At 41.1% G+C, this 13,627-nt stretch overlaps 1 protein-coding gene across 3 annotated transcripts in view; it reads right to left on the reverse strand.

Annotated features, from left to right (window-relative positions):
* map4k3a (mitogen-activated protein kinase kinase kinase kinase 3a) overlaps nucleotides 1-13,627 on the reverse strand; it is a 90,481-nt gene that overhangs the window by 19,541 nt on the left and 57,313 nt on the right. For 2 of the 3 annotated variants that reach the window (XM_071350419.1, XM_071350434.1), the window contains 4 exons: nucleotides 10,834-10,906; nucleotides 6,167-6,228; nucleotides 4,946-5,008; nucleotides 1,167-1,225 (listed from right to left, as the gene is read on the reverse strand). In XM_071350419.1, the coding sequence (XP_071206520.1) occupies nucleotides 1,167-1,225; nucleotides 4,946-5,008; nucleotides 6,167-6,228; nucleotides 10,834-10,906 (257 nt within the window). The remainder of the gene's footprint in view (nucleotides 1-1,166; nucleotides 1,226-4,945; nucleotides 5,009-6,166; nucleotides 6,229-10,833; nucleotides 10,907-13,627) is intronic. The other variant, XM_071350426.1, reaches the window with a different exon arrangement.

Consider the following 13,627-nt stretch of genomic DNA (forward strand, 5'->3'; position numbering starts at 1 on the left):
AAAAAACGACACACGCTCAAGATTCCCATTAAGATTCAGTGCAATACAACCAGAGTTGGGTTCAAATAATTTATCTGGGCAACTTGCCTAGTCATCTTACCCTTATACTCCCGAGCTCCCGAGTGGTGCAGCGGTGTAGGCACTGCATCTCAGTGCTAGAGGCATCACTACAGACCTGGTTCGAGTACAGGCTGTATCACAACCGGCCGTGATTGGGAGTCCCATAGGGAGGCGCACAATTGGCCCAGCGTCATCCGGGTTAGGGTTTGGCCGGGGTAGGCCGTCATTGTAAATAATAATTTGTTCTTAACTGACTTGCCTAGTTAAATAATGACAATGATCCAAAAACACACAATCAAGTCTACATGAAAATGGCGAAAAAGCAACACATTTGAAGTTTAGGAATGGCCTAGTCAAAGTCCAGACCTAATCCCAAATGAGATGTGGCAGGACTTGAAATGCGCAGTTCATGCTTGAAAACCCACAAGTGTTGCTGAGTTACAGCAGTTCTGCATGCAAGAGTGGGCCACAATTCCTCCACTGCGACGTGAGAGACTGATCAACAACTACAGGAAGCGTTAGGTTGGAGTCATTGCAGCTAAAGGTGGAACAACCAGTTATTGAGTGTAAGGGGGCAATTACTTTTTCACACAGGAGCATTGGGTGTTGCATAACTTTGTTTAAGAAATAAATGAAATAAGTATGTAATTGTTGTGTTATTTGTTCACTCAGGTTCCCTTTATCTAATATTATTAGATATTAGTTTTGGTTGAAGATCTGATAACATTCAGTATTAAATATGCAAAAATAGAGAAAATCAGAAAGGAGGCAAACACTTTTTCACGGCACTGTATCTACCTCTATCACTCCTGTATCCCTGCATATTGGAAATATGGTATTGGAAACGACCCTGTATATACAGTAGCTCACTTACTTTCTTGTGTTCTTATTTTTATTTCTTGTGTTTTTGTTCTAAATTGTTATTTTTACTACTGCATTGATATGGATTACTGCAAATCAAATCGAAAAGGACATTTTATTGGTCGTATACACGTTTAGCAGATGCTATTGCGGGTGTAGCGAAAATGCTTACATTGTTGAGTTTAGAGCTTGCATTAGCATTTCACTGCACTTTTTGAAACCTCCATGCATGCAGTCTCACTTACTTATGCCCTCCCAAGAAGGAGCTTTTGGGGGATCCCTCTTCGTAATCCATCTGCAAGTCCTAGGGGAAATGAAGACCGTTACACAAGACAGAAGCCTTATTTCATTTCACTTTGCATGTTCCATTCCTCATGAGTCAGAAAGTCATTATAACTGCATGATGACGTGCATTAGAAATGAGAAATAAATGAATAAGGTTGGACAGAGATGAAATCATGACATGTTAAAGCTCCATCTCTTATGAGTGATAGGTGACATTGAGGTTTTGTTGTGAAGAGGTGCTATGTATACTGTAATTCTAGTCGAAAGGCAATGTGATTGCTTTTTGATTTATTCAGTTGGTGAACTTCTATTCATTGGCATGCCCTATAGCATTCATTCATGCATGCAAATACATCATACCTCTTAATAATAACAATTTAATTGGTTAAGCATGTAATGGATACACACAAGCAAAGAAGATGCTGATTGGTGGATGAGCGGTTTGTTTGAACGTCAACAAAATACATGTTGGTTGACACTTCATTTAATGGCAGCTACTGTATATGAACCAAACAAATAGCTGTTTATGCTGGACACAATACTTGTCCTTACTGGTTATGACAATAATCACATTAAAATAATTTTAAATATTTACAGTATACATTTGAAAAGATAAGATGCATCATTGGTTAGACCATAGCGTTAAACTCAGGAAATGAAGTTGGTATGACAAAACTTAAAACATATTATTAGTTGATACAACTACGTATTTTAAGTGGGGTAACTCATCTTTTAAGGTTTCGTTTCTAGGCGCTCTAATTGAGTTCTCACCAACATGTCAAAAGGAGACAATCGTTATAAGGTGAGACGTTTTGAGGATTTAGTACAATGATGACAAATGGCCAAGGTCGACAATGACACAGCAACTCAGAAATAATGCAGATATCTAATACAGGACATAGTTTACAGTCAGAACAAAATTTAGCAGTTTTAACTCAGCTTTAAACTACAGTTTTCTTTGAAAGATTAAACGTTGCTTAATAAATCAGAAAAGCTTGGTAATTCTGTCAGTTTAGTCTTAAAATTGTATAGAGTAGGAGGGGTAAACTAATGGCAAAGGCCTTTTTAACTCTTTTCTCTGAGCTTAAACTCTATCTCCACAGTAAAGACTGGATAAACTGTGTGGATGACACATCTGTCTTAATCAGATTTACCACCTTCTGCCTTTGGAGCGGAACTCTCAGTCATGCAAAACCGCATCGATTTTTTTCACCCCTAGATTATCAGCCAAAATTACGTTATTCACCGCTATGCGTTCTGCTGAGGGAGGGATTTTCAGAGAGGGAGGCAGGGGAGGGAGAGAGAGAGAGGGAAGGAAGCTATAGAGAGAAAGAGAGAGGGAGGGAAGGAGAGTTGACAGAAGATCTCAGGCTTTGCAGCTCAGTGACTCTGTCACCTCTCTGTCCTCCTCCATCCCTCCGTCCTCCCCCTCGTCTGAGTCTGCCATCATTGCGAGGGCGATGCGCTTTGATAACCGTCCCTGTCGTTTTCTTCCATTCCTTCCCCTATAATAACGGTCTCTTAGTCACAGAGATGCCGGGGCTACGTCCCAAATGGCCCCCTATCCCCTATATTGAGTAGTAAAAGTAGTGACCTATAGGGAATAGGGGGCCGTTTGGGACAAACCAGGTGTCAGCCTTGAACTCAATGTACACAGAATCTCAGAGGGTGCAGTTAAGAAACTGTTCAGCTACCATCTTTAGTGTCTACGTGATGACATAGTGAATAATGGCAATATATATGTTCAACTACAGCGTATATGTACAACTAAATATATGCGTAAGATGTGTGCATAATTGTATCTTTAGATTAGATAAAAGCATCAGCTAAATTCCATATTACAATATTATATTTCTAGGGCACATTGCTGCTGTATGGCCTAATGGGAAACGCTTGACAATAAACCCTTTAAAAAAGGGTAACTTTTGTAAAATGTTACCATATCACAACACATTCATGCAGAGGTTGTGGGGAGGTTGTGAGGAGGTTGTGAGGCTAAGATGAGGCCTGTTTTACTGCGGTGCAGCTGTTGTATGGTTGCTGTATGTACCGTTTGTTACGCAAAGCATCTGTAGCGGGCGCTTAGGCAGCAGTCCCGTCCAACACGGAGAGTTTGTACCAATGGGACAAACAATGACACTTTTCTCTATCAACCTCCTTCTCTTAACCGCTCTCTCCATCCCTTCTTCTCTCAACCTCTCTCTTTCTCTCTCAACCTCTGCCTCTCCCGCCTCTCTCAAGCGTTCTCTTAACCTCAACATCCCTTGCTCTCTCTGAGCTCTCTCTGAACTCTCTCTTTCTCTAAACCTCACTCTCTCTAAAACTCACTCTCTCTCTAAACCTCACTCTCTCTCTCTCTCTAAACCTCACTATCTCACTCTCTCTAAACCTCACTCTCTCACTCTCTCTAAACCTCACTCTCTCACTCTCTCTAAACCTTACTCTCTCTCTCTAAACCTTACTCTCTCTCTCTAAACCTCACACTCTATCTCTCTGTCTCTAAACCTCGCTCTCTCTAAACCTCGCTCTCACTCTAAACCTCGCTCTCACTCTAAACCTCGCTCTCACTCTAAACCTCGCTCTCACTCTAAACCTCGCTCTCACTCTAAACCTCGCTCTCACTCTAAACCTCGCTCTCACTCTAAACCTCGCTCTCACTCTAAACCTCGCTCTCACTCTAAACCTCGCTCTCACTCTAAACCTCCCTCTCACTCTAAACCTCGCTCTCACTCTCTCTCTCTCTAAACCTTACTCTCTCTAAACCTTACTCTCTCTCTCTAAACCTTACTCTCTCTCTCTAAACCTTACTCTCTCTCTCTAAACCTTACTCTCTCTCTCTAAACCTTACTCTCTCTCTCTAAACCTCACTCTCTCTCTAAACCTTACTCTCTCTCTAAACCTTACTCTCTCTCTCTAAACCTCACTCTCTCTCTAAACCTCGCTCTCTCTCTAAACCTCGCTCTCTCTAAACCTCGCTCTCTCTCTAAACCTCGCTCTCTCTCTAAAACGCGCTCCTTCTCTAAACCTCTCTCCCTCTCTAAACCTCTCTCCCCCTCTAAACCTCTCCCTTTCTCAACATCCCTATATCTCCATCCCAACCCCTCTTCCTCTCATCTCTCCAGCTCCCTGTCCTCCCTCGTCTGAGTCTGCCATCATTGAGAGGGCATTGCACTTTGATAACCGTCCCCCTCTCTTTAAACCTCTCTCTCTTTGAAAAAGAGACGTGTCGCATTGTGACAAGGCCTAAAAATAAAGCCCTTTTGTGCCCCTGTAAACAACAAGCGTACACAAAAAAAATAAAACTTACTACAAAATAGGCTAGGGGACGAGTTAGATGCAATATATTTCATCATTTTAACCTGTTTGGTGATTTTTCATGCTGATATTACTGCGCTATTTCATCATCCACGTCAAAACCAGTTAGGAATACAAAGTGACCATACTGTAAGGTATACAGGGCATTAATAAATGTGCAGTGATGCATGACGCTGTAATAACCAAAAGGAACTATAGGCTGCAAACTATATGTTACAAAAGAGAGTACATGTCGCAAGGGCACGGGTTATGTCTTTACATGCAACAACAAGTGAAAGTGTTATGGGATGCCAACGAAAGGAGCAAGACAGCGGCCTTCAGAGTGAAAAGCGTCCAAACGTGAACTGACAACATATGAACTGCGATGAGGATGAGACAACACAAAACGGAGGTCAAATATGGGCAAAAATAAGAACAAAAGTACCATGTTAGATCTTGCCGTGTAGTATTGTTCTTCCACACAGTCCAAAAAATCGTCAGAGTCGGGCTGTTTAGTAGACAGACCAAGAAAATATAGATTATTCACAGTCATCTGGTATTTATAAAAATAAAAAAAAATCACACACACACACACAGTATAATTTTTTGGTGAAGTGTTTAAGTTGTTCTCCGAAGAGGTGGGATGATGGTTGGGTTAAGAAATGTATACACAAATAAAACACACATAAGGGGTGAGAGACTCAAAAGGCTGGCCAGGGGACCAAAAGGATACCATGCAAGTGGGGCCTTCAGAAAATTATCTTTCATGGACTTGCGCTTCTAAAATAAGTGGCCGACCTTCCCCTCCAACAGAAGAACATCAAAGACAGAAGTTGAAAGAGAGAAAGAGCGTGGTATTACAAGCCTACGATTTTTTTTTTTTATAATTATTATTATTTTTAATTAATATTTGCCAAAATATAAAAATATATTTAGAATAATAAAGAAAAAAGTTACAAATATAATATTTTGCTTAGTCGCCCGAGTGTGTGTGTGCGCGCACGTGTGTGGAGGGGGGGGGTTATAAGAAAAAAAAAGCATAAAAGATGAGAATACTTCAAGACTGGAGGATGGGAAGGCACTGTGTACAGACTTTATAATTGTGTTGATTCACACACAATTTCAAACACTGCTACATTCAAACACCGTTTAGACTAGGTTAGATATTTCATTGTTGGAAGGGTTCGAAAATTTATTTAACAACGCGAGAGTCTCTCACCCCTTCGGTAATTTTTGAGGTCAACACACAAACTACAACTCCTATCTGTTGACTGTGGGTACATCACAAATGACTCCCTATTTCATATATAGTGCACTACCTTTGACCAGGGACAATATGGTGTCATTTGGAGCACACATTCTGGGTTTCCAATATAGCTTTGTATGAGCTATTGAGCTACTCTGTCATCCCTATTGTGCCACATACAGTTAATATAGTCTATATAACATATAATTCTGTAGTACGCCTCATCCAAAATACAATGCACAGTTAAGGGATAATAGCAGTGCAATAGTAATAGCAGTAGCCATGGAAATTGTGAGGTTCTGAATTTAAACAGTTGTTATTGTTGCAAAGCGTGATTTGGTTGGTCGAAAAGTGTGAAATGTTGATGGGCAAGCGTGTGTTGTGTTGTGTGTGTGTGTGTGTGTTAGGAGAGTCACTCACTGCTGGTTCGTGATGAGGTTCAGTCTCCTTCCTAAGCGGGGGATCAAACTTGACTTGATCAACTATCAGGGTTAAAAAAAAATAAAACACAGAGAATTAAACAAACTGCAGTACCAAGAAATGAACACACGACACATTTCAAAATATAGTTCCAGTGGCCTGGCAAAGAAAAAATCATTAAAAACGCATGCGTCGAACAGTAACATAAGCACAACATATCGCTAAAGATTGCTTATGGGCATATTCCTACTAGTGCAGGCACTTTCCCCCATAATCCCTGTGGGCATGGAGTCAAAACGTAATGGCAAAGATATAGACCCTCACATATAGAGTCCCTGAATGAACAGTAAGCAGTTCCCCATGTGCCTTTTGCAGATGCAGGGTGAATATTCAAGTCTCTTGGGAAGTGATGTCTCTGCCACTCTGAGTGACAAAAATGAGAGCTGGAGAGATAAGGAGGGAGTGTGGGGGGGGGGGTGGTTTTCCATACTTAACCACAAGGTCATGAGAAGGACCGATCCGGAAGAAATCTGAAAAGCGTTCGTTACATTGTTATAAACGTGACATTATAGATGTCCTAACCAGTCACAGTGACCTTAGTAGATGTTAGATTGTGGCTACTCACTTGACGCAGTTGTAAAGATGCATTATAAAGGATTTGTATAATTTCAGCCAGTAGTTTTGAAAGAAGCGCTCACGAGCCAAAACGGTTCCCCGAACATTGTGCACAATTGTGTACAACGTCAGTACATGTGGGGATGTGCATGTTGTGCTCACCCCGCAACCTCATTGGACAACACTGTGCTGACCTGATCCCGCCTCCCACTATAAACTTGCAACCTTATTGGACCTCATTCCACCTGCCAATCAACATTGTCCATCAAGTTTGGTTGTTGGCAGGCTAGCTCCCGTTGTAGGGTATGGTGTCAGACTAATATGGCAAACGAGCAAGCAAATGTTAGAATGTAATTTTAAACAATGGAAAATGAAATACTTCTACACTACATGACTATAAGTATGAGAACACCTGCTCGTCAAACATCTCATTCCAAAATCATGGGCATTCATTTGGAGGTGGTCCCCCCTTTGGTGCTATAACAGCCTCCACTCTTCTGGGCTTTCCACTAGGCTTTCCACTAGATGTTGGAACATTGCTGCGAGGAATTGCTTCCATTCAGCCACAAGAGCATTAGTGAGGTCGGGTGACTAGGTCTGGGCTCGCAGTTGGCATTCCAATTAATCCCAAAGGTGTTCGATGGTGTTGAGGTCAGGGCTCTGTGCAGGCCATTCAAGTTCTTCCACACAGATCTCGACATTCCATTTCTGTATGGACCTCGCTTCACGGGAGCATTGTCATGCAAGAAAAGGGAAGGGCCTTCCCCAAACTGCTGCCACAAAGTTGGAAGTATAGAATTGTGCAGAATATTATTGTATGCTGTAGTGCTAAGATTTCCCTTCACTGGAACTAGCCCAAACCATTAAAAACAGTCCCAGACCATTATTCCTCCTCCACCAAACTTTACAGTTGGCACTATGCATTGGAGCAGGTAGCGTTCTCCTGGCATCCACCAAACCTAGATTTGTCCTTTGGACTGCCAGATGGTGAAGCGTGATTCATTACTCCAGAGAACGTGTTTCCACTGCTCCAGAGTCCAATGGCGGTGAGCTTTACACCACTCCAACCGACGCTTGGCATTGAGCATGGTGATCTTAGGCATGTGTGCGGCTGCTCAGCCATAGAAACCCATTTGCTGAAGCTCCCGATAAAAGGTTATTGTGCTGACGTTGCTTCCAGAGGCAGTTTGGAACTCGGTAGTGAGGAGATTTTTACACGCTAAGCACTTCAGCACTTGGGTGGCCTACCACTTCGCGGCTGAGCCGTCGTTGGTCCTAGACCAATAACAGCACTTACAATTGACAGGGGCAACTCTACCAGGGCAGAAATTGACTTGGCATCCTATGACGGTGCTATGTTGAAAGCCACTGAGCTCTTCAGTAAGGCTATTCTACTGCCAATGTTTGTCTACTAAGATTGCATGGCTGTGTGCTCGATTTTATACACCTCTCAGCAACGGGTGTGGCTAAAATAGACAAATCCACTAATTTGAAGGGGTGTCCACATACTTTTGTATATATAGTGTGTTTGCATCAAATGTCCTACTCTTTGAAAGTCGTGTATTGATTGTATTATATGACTACGTGATGAATGATGATCGCTGGCAATCAACAGCTGCAGTGTTGCCCACATTGGGATTACCTCAATCATACATGCGTGAAAGTTTAAAAGGTGGACACATGGATTTATTTGACTTGAACGTATGGTTGACACAACATAAAGTTGGGCCGATATTTTAAAGTGGGTGAAAGTTTGCAGTATACTTTTCTCGAGCGCATTACAGTTGCGTGTGTTGTCACATTCGCGATTCACGAACATAATATATTCAAAAATTCTAACAAAATACAAGGTTGCTGGTTCGAACCCCTGATCTGACTAGGTGAAAAAACTGCCAATGTGCCCTTGAGCAAGGTAATTAAACCTAATGGCTCTTGTAAATCACTCTGGGAAAGAGTGTCTGCTAGATTACAAAAGAAATAGTTGAAAATATATAATTTCTAATTTCGGATATTTTCTAATTTATGATGCATGGATTTGATCAATGTACTTGATGTATTTTCGTTGTTATCAAATCAACTAATGGTAAACCATGCAGGCACTTGAAAACTTGCTTCAGAGGAGCACACGTTCACTACATGACAGGCACGAGTGCGTAATCTCATGCACTCAATGATGACAGGTTAGAAAGTAAGTATTCCGTTGCTTTTATCCGCTTGGAGAGAACTGTAGATCGTTTATTATGCATGTATGAGCCATACAACGACACGTTGAGTCCAAAACAGAAGGTTTACATTTTTGTAATCGTTTTTAATCTTCCTGTGATAGTCAAGCAAATAACTGTCGGTCTCACGGTAATTGACCATTAATTAGCACAAACACATTAGCATCTCCTGGCTTCCACACATAGCCTACAAGCCACTGATGCAGACCTTTGGAACATCTACATTTTAAAAAGTCTAATAAATCCATTTAATATAGCCTACAACTTCACAATAAATCCATGATTTACTTTAGACATGATATGAAGAAAATGTAGTCTATTTCAGAAGAACAGAATAACATACTCCGAGTTGTCCTGAGTGCTCCATCACGTGATCGGGTCTTTCCCACAGGTTACAAGTGAAGACAGACACATCGGGGATGCAACGGAGTGCGTCCTTATCCAATTCCGAGGTGCATATTGAAGATATTGGAAGACCCGTCTATTTACTTTTCGTCAGCCAACAATATGAGTAGGCCTAACGAACAGCGACAGCACTAGCCTATGTCAATCTACAATCCCCATAGTACAAAGGTCAACCTATTCTATTCTGTGCGAGAAATACATATTCCAAACATAGTCTGGGACAGTTGTGGGATGCGATAGATCCCAAATTAATACAACCACTAGCATCCCCAAAAACTTTTTTACGCAATGTGGCTGATGCAACAGATCAGAACGTTTAACTTAAAATGTTGATAAACTATTAGGCTATTTCTTCCCATTATAAGCGCTGCAATGCGCACATGGTAGTACGCTATATGCGTAATGTTCCATTAGCGGAAAACACCATTATCAAAAGTGACTGCAAATGCAATTATGCTTGTAATGCTTTTATTAAAAAGGTGCATTTTTATGGTGAAAATGATCTTCCCCAAACTTGAAACTCACTCGCTGCTTATGTATGCCAGTTAGGCTCTTTTGGCCACTTCAGTTGTGATACAAACCTTGCTAAAACATATAGGACTATGGGCTATGCTACATGAGGTCTGCAACTATGATTCAAAAAGTTTTAAAAAAAGGCCTTCTTTCTTATGCTAGGCATCATTCACAAGTGATAATATATAATTCACAAGTGATAGGCTAATATTGTCACCCATCAGACTATTCTTGATTTAATATTGTCTTTACATATACTAAATAATATATGTGTGAAATCTGTTTTTATTTAGAATGGACCATTATCATGCACCGGTCTCGAAACAGGGGCAGCGGGAAAAAATACATGTAATTTTTGCACTTAAATAGCGAATGGTGGATGCTTTTCCCTGTGGTTTATTTTCATGCCAGCTAGGTACTCCTGTTGTAAATATAAGCAATGTGCTTAATATTAGGATAGTTGAGAAATAAATATAGTAGGCCAAGCCTATAGAAAGCTGACCCTCCTATTTTTAGTAGAGGCCATTACTCTGTTTTCTCGCGCAATTGCATAGCCTATTGAAATGTTGCGCAACATTAGCTCATGGCCTCTCATGAAGTGTTTGATTAGATTTTCGAATACATTTGCATTGATGTCAGAGCGATTAGAAGGACAATAGAATGCTGAGTACCAGGCAGTTAGCAAGTTTGGTAGGCTACTAATGACCATCAGTGGCATCAGAGCTTGGAGAAGCTTAATTACCGTGACTAAACAGTCATGTGGAATTTGAATGCCTTCATGACTCGTGACCGCTACGGTCACCGCAACAGCACTAGTCATGACTGCTTACGACATACTATGGCATGCTAATGTCACTCTCATAACAGTCTTATACCAGAGGGATTAAAACAAATGCTACTGAAGACACTCACAGTTGATCTCAGAGAGGGTCTTCCCTTCTCGTGTGTTCCCGGAGCGAATCCGATGCGGCACAGGTACAGGGGGCTGTCAAAACAGATCAAGTGGAGTGAGGGAGACAGTACAACACTAACTAGCCTGGTCCCAGATCTGTTTGTGCTGTATTGCCAACTTTTATGGACATTGTCAGCCCAAACCGATCAGGGACCAGGCTAGTAAATACATTAGTCAAAAATGTAGCATTTTTGGATGCAGGCATTCTGACATACATTCCACCTACAGTACCGTTTATGAAAGCGTCACAAAAACCCTGTATTAAAAAGTAAAGCACTGTTGTGTGTTTGATATTATTTCAATGTGCTTGTACGCATCTGACACTGCCTTAAAATGACATATAAAAAGGGATTAAATTGTATTTTCAAGTATTGTGGGGGCAGCATTATGTTATGGGTATGCTGGTCATCGGCAGGGACTGGGGAATTTGTCAGGATCAAAAGAAATATGAAAGGATCAAAGCCCTGGTAAAAAGTTAAAGGAAAACCAGCCTGTCTTCTGAAAACCTAGAGTTATATTTTTCAGCGAGGCAATTACACACGTTGTTATGCCAAAGACACACCAGAATGGCTTTCCAATAAGTGGTGAGTGTTCCTGACTGGTTTAGTCTCAGTCCTGAATTAAATTTGCTCGAAAAATCAGAGATAAGGTTGAATTATTCCTGTCCATCAATGATTCCTAACCAAATTTACTGAGCTTAATATTAAGCAATTTTGACAAAAATAATGGACAAATGTTGCCTTAAGAGTTGTGCAAAGTTGGTAGAATATTATTCACAGCTGTAATGGCTGCCAAAAGGTGCTTCCACCAAGTATTAACATATGCCATCAAGACATCTTTTAGACATTTTTCTCAAACTTTCTATCACTTTAAATGTGGAGTAGATTGTGTAGATCTGTAGGTAAAAAATCCAGTGTAATCCCTTTTTAGCAAAATGTGAAGACTGTGCAAGGGGTGTGTAGAAAAAGTATTCAGACCCCTTCACTTTTTCCACATTTTGTTACGTTACATCCTTATTCTAAAACAGACAAACATTTTTCCCTCATCAATCCACACACAAATCCCTATAATGACAAAGCAAAAACAGGTTTTTAGAAGTTTTTGCACATTTATAAAAAATAACATACTGAAATATCACATTTACATACACTACCAGTCAAAAGTTTTAGAACACCTACTCATTCAAAGGTTTTTCTTTATATTTACTATTTTCTACATTCTAGAATAATAGTGATGACATCAAATCTATGAAATAACACATATGGAATCATGTAGTAACCAAAAAAAGTGTAGTAACCAAAAAAAGTGAGATTCTTCAAATTGTCACCCTTTGCCTTGATGACAGCATTGCACTCTCTTGGCATTCTCTCAACCAGCTTCACCTGGAATGCTTTTCCAACAGTCTTGAAGGAGTTTCCACATATGCTGAGCACTTGTTGGCTGCTTTTCCTTCACTCTGCGGTCCGACTCAACCCAAACCATCTCAATTTGGTTGAGGTCGGGGGGATTGTGGAGACCAGGTCATCTGATGCAGCACTCCATCACTGTCATTCTTGGTAAAATAGCCCTTACACAGCCTGGAGGTGTGTTGGGTCATTGTCCTGTTGAAAAACAAATTATAGTCCCACTAACCCCAAACCAGATGGGATGGCGTATCACTGCAGAATGATGTGGTAGCCATGCTGGTTAAGTGTGACTTGATTTCTAAATAAATCACAGTGTCACCAGCAAAGTACCCCCACACCATAACACCTCCTCCGCTATGCTTTACGGTGGGAAATACACATGCGGAGATCATCCATTCACCCACACCGCGTCTCAAAGGGCTGTCATGTGCCTTTTACTGAGGAGTGGCTTCTGTCTAGCCACTCTACCATACAGGTCTGATTGGTGGAGTGCTGCAGAGATGGTTGTCCTTCTGGAAGGTTCTCCCATCTCCACAGAGGAACTCTGTAGCTCTGTCAGGGTGACCATCGGGTTCTTGGTCACCTCCCTGACCAAGGTCATTTCCCCCCCCCCCCCCGATTGCTCAGTTTGGCCGGGCGGCCAGCTCTAGGAAGAGTCTTGGTGGTTCCAAACTTCTTCTATTTAGGAATGATGGAGGACACTGTGTTCTTTGGGACCTTCAATGCTGCAGAAATGTTTTGGTACCCCTCCCCAGATCTGTGCCTCAACACAGTCATCTCACGGATGATCAATGGAAACAGGATGCACCTGAGCTCAATTTCGAGTCTCCTATCAAAGGGTCTGAATACTTATGTAAAAAATGTATTTCTGTTTATTATTTTTTCATAAAATGTGTAAACATTTCTAAAAACCTGTATTTGCTTTGTTATTATGGGGTATTGTGTGTAGATTGATGAGGATTTTTATTTTATTTTATCCATTCTAGAATAAGAACAACATTTGGAAAAGGGGAAGGGGTCTGAATACTTTCCGAATGTACTGTATATAGCGTCAAGAGGTAAGATCAGAGATCTGTATAGATGCTCATGTCTCCGCACTAACAATGGGAATTGTTGTCCAAAAGGCGGAAGGCATGCGACAAGCTTAGATTTTGGTGAAAGTGAAACCTCTCGCTTTGCCTCTTCCTCTCTGATAAGATCAATATAATGTAACGACAATCAGCGATAACGATGATGAGAGAAGAACAAGAATTCAAATGTGTAACCGTCTTTGCAGACGGAGTATGAGTCCCAAATGGCACCCTATTCCTTTTATAGTGCACTACTTTTGACCAGACCCCTATGGGCC

This window comes from Salvelinus alpinus, chromosome 2, assembly GCF_045679555.1.
Source record: "Salvelinus alpinus chromosome 2, SLU_Salpinus.1, whole genome shotgun sequence".
NCBI classification, from domain to species: Eukaryota; Metazoa; Chordata; class Actinopteri; order Salmoniformes; family Salmonidae; genus Salvelinus; species Salvelinus alpinus.